The sequence below is a fragment of the Cyprinus carpio genome, chromosome B15 (genome assembly GCF_018340385.1).
Source record: "Cyprinus carpio isolate SPL01 chromosome B15, ASM1834038v1, whole genome shotgun sequence".
Taxonomy (NCBI): domain Eukaryota; kingdom Metazoa; phylum Chordata; class Actinopteri; order Cypriniformes; family Cyprinidae; genus Cyprinus; species Cyprinus carpio.
This window is the reverse complement of record NC_056611.1, coordinates 20,241,262-20,249,500: the sequence shown is the minus strand read 5'-3', so window position 1 is coordinate 20,249,500 and position 8,239 is coordinate 20,241,262. Positions and strand designations below refer to the sequence as shown.

The 8,239-nt window shown below is 40.7% G+C and overlaps 1 protein-coding gene across 1 annotated transcript; it reads right to left on the bottom strand.

Annotated features, from left to right (window-relative positions):
* Positions 1 to 417: 417 nt before the first annotated feature.
* nufip2 (nuclear FMR1 interacting protein 2) lies at positions 418 to 7,060 on the bottom strand. Its single transcript, XM_042739712.1, is given in 5 exon segments — positions 418 to 501; positions 704 to 736; positions 2,150 to 2,562; positions 2,564 to 3,812; positions 6,688 to 7,060. Coding segments are annotated over 5 exon segments (1,893 nt in total). The 5' UTR covers positions 6,833 to 7,060; the 3' UTR covers positions 418 to 448.
* Positions 7,061 to 8,239: the final 1,179 nt, after the last annotated feature.

The following is an 8,239-nucleotide window of genomic DNA, read 5'->3' as shown; positions in this document are numbered from 1 at the left end:
TCAATTCAACATGACCACTGCATGATTATTTGAATTCAAGAGGGCACACATGGTGACATGCTTTCCTCCTGGACACTCTCTTAGGTCTGTGAGTACTTAAAAGAGAAGCTTCCGCCCAACCAAATGTCATGACAGGGTTATCATGAGTGTTTGACGAGTGAGTTGTATGTCCCCAAAGTCATTGAAATTGTCTTCAGCAACATATCCGCATTAGAGTTGAGATCCACAGCTCCTGTTCTTCCATTCTAATATTCTAAAACCAGCTAACCCGTTTCCCTTAAGCGCACTCTGTTCCTCTGCGCTCAGCCTTGACTGCTGACGGGTAACAAGGTCCTTTCTAAACCATTGGATTAGTTCTGATTCAGGATGTTCAGAGGCAGCAACCATGTTCCTCAAGCACATCTTTTTGCAGCAGAGTTCATCTGAGATATAGTGTCCAGACACAGCTTCACTGAGCAGGTCCGTCCCATGACTCACTGTAGAGGACTACTCGATTTGGATCTATGAGAAATTGAGAAAGATGAACGTAGGTGAGAACTGGGAACTCTAAAACCACAAACAAAAATGATATGGGAAGAGTTGAGGGACGTGAGATTTGGGTTGAAATATCAAAATGATGAATCATTTAAGGGTTTAATCACATGCTGAGGCAAGAGTTGTCTATAAGTATGTCAACAAACACAAGAGGTAAATGGCAGCTTACCTTGTTTTTGCAAATTCAAAAAATATTCCATTTCTGCAAAGAAGAGAGATGAAAGTTTAGTGTAAAAATACCCAAGTACAGCCACAATTCAATCAAGATCTGTCCTTTTTATTTAACTTGAAAGAAACTCACACTAATAGAATAACTTCAAAATACTGCTGTCTTGTTGCTTTATATAACCACACTGAAATAACATTTATATATATTCAGTCGCACAGTGTAATTTGAGTGTAAGAGTAACAACCTTATTTTAATTTGAGAAGGCTAAGTAACAACTTAAGATGTAGACTAAATCAATTTATCTGCAGCACACACACTTTTTTGTACATTAGAGATAGACTGATAATTAGTTTGAACAATATTTTTTTTTACAGACATTTACACTTTTAAATTGGGTTGACCATAATGGCACCAATCAGCAGTGCTGGGTAGAAACTGATTACACAAAAATCAGATTCCGAAAAAAATCATTACTTGTAATTAGATTATTATATTAGGTTTTAAAATGCTCATAATCAGATTACAGTTATTTTTTAGGGATTACATGATTACTCACACAATGTCAGTAAATTATTCATAAATTATTGATTCACAATTCTAAAATTTTCCTTTCTAAATGAAAGAGCTGAAACTCTTAAGCAAACCCTGGTGTAATTTAATGTCAAATGATTTCATGATGTTGATAAAGAATGGTATATATTTTCTTTCTCTGTTTATCAACATGGTACACAATAATCCCATTCAAATCTATGTGATAAATGAGTCAAAAGTAATCTAAAAGTAATTAAAAAGTAGTCAGACTACATTACCTAATGTGTGTAATCCAGGTTTTTACTAAACACAATTTTTGTAATGTAATTTGTAATCAGTAACGGACGACAATTTGTAAGTAACTTACCCAGCACTGCCAACTGGTATGTCTCTAAAGCCATGTGTCCCAGAAATGAAATTATTTGTATTATGTCTTTTCGGATAATTACTCTGTTTTTAAAGATTTATTTTTGGTGTTTTTTTCGGTTTCCTTATTGATAGGACAGTAATGAGACAGGAAGTGAAGTGAGAGAGTGTTGATGGAAAACGGGACACCTGAAGCGCCTTTAAAGTTGTCCAAATTAAGTCCTTAGCAATACATATTACTAATCAAAAATTAAGTTTTGATATATTTAAGGTAGGAAATTTACAAAACATCTTCATGGAACATGATCTTTACTTAAAATCCTAATGATTTTTGGCATAAAAGTAAAATCGATAATTTTGATCCATACAATGTACTGTTGGTTATTGCTACAAATATACCCGTGCTACTTATGACTGGTTTTGTGGTCCAAGGTCACATTTATTGTATTAGTCCATCTCTGTTGTACATTTATAAGACAGCATATCCTTGTAGTACATAATAAAGTGAAAGTACTTAAGAAAAAACTTGTGAGTGTAACAGTGAGTTACCTTTAGTGTGATAAATTACAGCAGCTTTTAGATCAAACGACCCCCAACTAGACCTCCTGTCAAAGCCCTTAGTATGGCCCTGGTCCTTGGCCAAAGCCACCTTAGGTGCAGCTGGGGAGGTGGGAGGCAGCTCAGCACAAATGTCCTTAGAGGGAGAACAAAACACTATTGCACCATGAACCCCCGTCTCATCTCTCTGGGCATTCAGGCTGATGGCCCCGCTTGCTGCCATGGCACCGCCGCTCGCACCTGGACTCAGATTCTGAGCGTTAGTCAGTTTGTCTGGTTCGTGAGTCTTGGGGAAGGATGGTTGTTGATCTGGTCTCTGAGAGGTACTGGAAGTCTGAGTGGCCACTGTAGCAGGACAGCCTCCCTGAAAGCTCACCTCCACCGGCACGTCCTTTCTGTTTGAGCACCAAACCACAAAAACTCTCCCGTCCCTAGCCAGGCTCATTGATAAAGGACAAGCCCCACTGATTCTGAAAAATGTCCCCCAGAGACTTCTGATTTGTCGGAGCAGCAGGGGGATCGGCTTGGCGGCCGCTAGGGAGTGAGAGTTGCATATCGGGGTAAACAAACAGACTGGGCTTCCTGGGCTCAGCCATAGAGGTTGTGGTGGAACTTCCAATGGCTGAAGTGCCGCTACCAGAGGGAGATGCTACATTCTCAGTGGCAACGGTTGGGGTTGCCAGCAGAGGACCGGCGCTGAAATGGGGACAGCCATTCCCTTCCCCCAGCAGGGGACCGTTGGTAAAGCTAGCCGAGGTGATGGTTTTCACCGCAGACATGGGGACCTGTGGCGGTCTCCCAGGCACCTGGGGAGCAGGAGTGAGAGCCTCCCCGCCAGCTTGGGCAGTCTTATTGAGGTTCTCCTTCACTTTGCTTGCATAACTGATCTTAGGCACAATCTTAGCGCTACTATTGTCCACAGGAAAGACAGGCGGAGGCTTGAACAAGGTCCATGAGTCCTCTTTGGTGGAGGTAGCCACCTTAACCTTGCTGGAGCGATCCTCAAACCGTTTGCCAGCCACTTTGCTGTCTGAGTTCTTGCGCTGAAGTTCAGCCACCGGCAGAGGAGGTGGGGTGGCGGAGGCAGTTGGTTCCTTGGCTTTTAGGTGCAGCTCAACTTTTGAACCAGCTCTGCCACTCTCCACCTGAGAGCCAGAGGCCGAGTCCGGCGCCACAGGCCCGTGGTCTTGTTTGCCACCCTGCTGCATGGCTTTTCCCTGGGCAGAAGCAGTCACATTGTCCGCGGCTTTGCCATTCCTCTGGGCCCGGCGTTTCTTGGGAGTAGTGTATCCACTCTCGGAGCCACTGCCATCATTGTCAGCTCCGGGTTTGCTAGGGTAACCATTGGCAAGTGGTACAGAGTTGAGCGACACCACACCATTCAGAGTAGCCAAAGCCTCCTTTTTGCCCTCAAGTGTGTTCAACTCTAAGAACTTGTCATTTTTAAAGTCCATGCTGTTTCTGCTAGTGTTTCTACCTTTTCTGTCCCCTGTTGAGTCAGCGGTAAAGGCCCGTCGAATGGGCTTCTGTTTCAAGTTGATGTCTAGCAGGTGTCTGTCACCATTGCTGTTCGCAGGGTGCAGGGATCTGTCTGTGTTAAAGGAAGCGGGAGTCACCTCTCCCTCCTTCAGAGTTCCATTTATTCTGCCATTTTCTGCACAGAGGAGAAACAAAAACGCAATAAATAGATGGAATGCAAACCGCAAATCTGCATCAATTGATCCACTGAACCAACAACTTTTGGCAAACGTCCAGATCAAATCTCAAGTTCCAGTAAGGGAACGGGTCAAGTCTAGTCAATGTTTGCACAAGATCAAGGAATATTTAGACTAGGTATGTTCTGTGGAACCAAGCCAGGGTCAGGCAGATGACAAGCTGACTCCTTCAACTCACACTAAACAACCATGAAGGGTATTCAGTGTACTTCCAATAAAAACCAGTGTAAAATGACTCAAATGTTGGAATATCTGTGATTTGATAGCCATAACCAACCTACATCTGATGTATTGTGACAGAAAAATCTGCATTTTGTGTGTGTGCATTATGTGTGTGTATTATAGCAAATATTACTGCAATTTAGAATAACTGTTTTCTATTTTCGTATATATTTTAAAATGCCATGAAATTATTCTAACATGCCGATTTGGTTCTCAAGAATAATTTATTAGTATTGTTGATAAAGGTTGTGCTACTTAATTTTTGTGGAAACTATAATTAATTTTTTTCTGTAATCTTTGACATACATTTAAAAAAAATGTTTTTCCCTTTTTATGTGCTATATAAATACATTTGATTTGAAACTAAAGTCAATGTTCTGTAAAAAAATATATATTTAAAAATACAACCTAAAATATGCAATCAACATTATATTGTCTTTATATTTGCTTACTACCCAAAAGAATCAACAGCAAAACAATAATTATACATAGATATCCTCTAAAAAAAAATCAAAAAAACAAAATATCCTTAAAAAAACAAACAAACAAAATACATAAATGTTCTGTCAGGCAAGTGTGCATAAGACTGTCTGCTTGACTTCATGATTTCTATGGAAACTATTTATGGCAGATGATGGAATGTCCTCATAGGAACTTAACACTGGCATTAGCAATAATTCCATTCTGGCAACCTGATATACAGATTCAAATTAATTCACAGAGGAGAAAATCTATCTTTGTGCAGTATATGTAAACAAACTGAACCAACAAGGCAGCAGGGCAATGTAATACCCAAATCAAGGGTGCAATGTATTAATGTGGTAAAAAGTGGTTTGAGCACTAAAACGGGTCTTAACGACCTCTGTCCTTTGAGGCTGAAAATATGAGGCATGAAAAGAGCACCCCTTGCAAGTGTGCTTTCATCGGCCGGCTCAAGTCTGACATCGCCCTATTTTTAACCGGAGGTATGACGTGTCAAAATGGAGTACTCGGTCATATTTGGGTAGTTCCCCAGCATTGGTGGACACGTCTAAAAATCCCGAAATTAATTAAAAACGCAAAACTGAATACAGAACCCCCTTTAACACATCCCATGGCTTTTGGGAGCTTACATTTGTTTGTTTATGTCTAACGCCATGCCAGCTTCTGTGGCTATTTTCATTTGTGTGGTAAAGTCACACTCGTTGAAGTGGGTTAATCGCAACATGGCAGGCAGCAACGTTTATACTACACGGAATCATTTACAAGATTGTTTAGCAATGTTAATACTTTATTTGAAAACAAGTTTTTGTGTATTCGGTCAACAAACCGGCCAAGTCATCAGCTAGCTTAGCATGCTAAGTGGGCAGCCTGAATGATTAGCCACAAGAAAATGTGCTTGCTGGTACATCGCAACGATTTTATAAAGTGACAACTGCACAGATACATTTCAATAGGCGCTAGGCATTTTAATGGACCAATTATGAACAGTTTTAGCGATATGCAGCGGTGTACTTCTGCGAAACATTTTACATTCCACAATAGCCAACAGAACCGTACCAAATAGCTTGATATCAACAGTTAACCCCACGCCTTTGGTGCATTTCAACATAGTTACGGGAGAGAATGCACACAATAAAGCTGTTTGTCACTTTTTGATTAAAATCAAACATACGTGATAGTTCTCACTCCATGAGGCGCCATGAGCTTCGCTGCATACAAGTATAAATAATGCAGGTTAAACGGGGTCAAGAAAATGCACTTTAAAATAAAAACAACAGGAATGTCGTTCTTTTATCAAAATATTTTTTTCAAAAAAAAAAGAACGACAAACTTCGTAACCCTAAAAGATAACCCTATCTATACAATTTACCGCCTCGTAATATTAACGCCACTATCCGACCAGCTATAGAATTTTCCGACACGTTCTATTCAGGCCACTTGGTGCCGAATTCGAATAGGCGGTAAGCGCGAGCCCAATCACTGCCAGGCCCACTCACATGACTGTCAGAGAGCAATAGGCCGCTTTTCGAGATAAGCTGGCCAAACGTACACCTCTAAGACACCATTACTAGCTACTGTGACAGCAAAAGCTAGCATGGCTGACCGCGTCGCCCGAATTGTATAACCAAATATTCGGGTTTGTACAAGAAATGGGCAGCGGTGAAGTTTGAGATTTGGCAGTCCATCATGGCGGACAGGAAATAACAGAACAAGCTTAAGCTACGAGCAGGAACATTCCACAGGAGCCGGTTCATGTTGCTGTGGCAGCAAGGGGCAGAGCTAACAGGCTATTCTGGATCTCTGACGGCTGCGTTCCTTTTAAAAACGACCCAAACTGAGAGGTATGTTTGCAAATGAATTATAAGTCAAGGAAATGTGTAATGCGTGCTGAGAAACCGGTGCACAAGGTCAATGTCCCTTTACGCTAGCTAGCTTTGCGGCTAACACTGGATACAACTATTTCAAACAGTACAGTCAGCAAAACATGCTCCTCGTTTGACTTAACTAATGCTGTATTACTGTAAACAATCATACTACGACGACATGTATTTGAAGCTTGTCAGAGTAAAACAAAAACAAACAAAACAATGAGCTTTGCTGATTACCAACCTGTTTTCTTCGTCTGCGTTTTCTCGTTCTGGAACTTACTGTGGTCCTGATCATTGTTTACCGATATGTTCGATCGATCAGGGCCGTTCTCTGCTCCATGACTGATATATACTCCGGTTGCCCCTTCGCAGGGACGTTCCTCCATTTAACGCTAGCGCAAGTGACAGAATGTGCTCAACCGGTGCTCGGTGGACGAGGGGAGTTGAGACATTTGCACTGCCCAATCACCGCCTGGCGCCTGCGTTTGGGGGTGCCAGAGAGAGAGGCGGGCGGTGTTTAGTGCGTCGCGATGCAAGGCGTGGAAGCTTCCCAGTCAAGGCCACAGGAAGTTGTCACTAAAACTCATGCAATCAACCGAGTGTTGTGTCAGTGATGTCTTTGGTGTACTGTTGGGAAGTTTCATTCTTTAGTGAGTAAAATCTATTTGTTCACTACTTGGTGCACCTTTCTGGCAGTAGGTGGCGACAACTTAATGTGTTATGAGCGAATCTTTGAATCATTTACTCTTAATCGACTCACAATCACGATCTCCGAACTCTGCTATCCTTCATTACAGTGTAGTAAAGATTTACTAAGACCACAGAAAGAAGAGCCGTTTAAGCATTATACATGTTCCTCACAAATTACAACAGTTTCTTTTATCCGTTTTGTGGATGCCTTAGCAAGCTATACACACATACACAAGTCTTTTGTACCCATATGGCAAAAATAGTTTTTAAATATATTACTAAAGATACAAAAAATAGCCAATATTTATATGTGAAAATATTTTAATATATAACAAATAATAACATATTTAATATATGTAAGTAAATGTATTTTTATTGGCCATTTTTGGTACAGGTGCATCTCAATAAATTAGAATGTCGGGGAAAAGTTCATTTATTTCAGTAATTCAACTCAAATTGTGAAACTCTTGTATTAAATAAATTCAGTGCACACAGACTGAAGTAGTTTAAGTCTTTGGTTCTTTTAATTGTGATGATTTTTGCTCACATTTAACAAAAACCCACCAATTCTCAACAGTCTTAACAAATTAGAATACTTCATAAGACCAATAAAAAAAAAAAAAAACATTTTCAGTGAATTGTTGGCCTTCTGGAAAGTATGTTCTTATCCTGTACTTGTACTCAATACTTGGTAGGGGCAGCGCAAGGCACATGGCAGATAGAGTGCAAACCAGTCCTTTTTGCTTTAATTACTGCCTCAATGTGGCGTGGCATGGAGGGTGATCAGTTTGTGGCACTGCTGAGGTGGTATGGAAGCCCTGGTTTCTTTGACAGTGGCCTTCAGCTCATGTATTGTTTGGTCTCTTGTTTATCATCTTCCTCTTGACAATATCCCATAGATTCTCTGTGGGGTTCAGGTCTGGTGAGTTTGCTGGCCAATCAAGCACACCAACACCATGGTCATTTAACCAACCTTTGGTGCTTTTAGCAGTGTGGGCAGGTGCCAAATCCTGCTGGAAAATGAAATCAGCATCTTTTCCACGACGTTCTAATTAACTGAGATGCATCTGTATATTTTTGAAAGTATATTTTAAAATATAAAT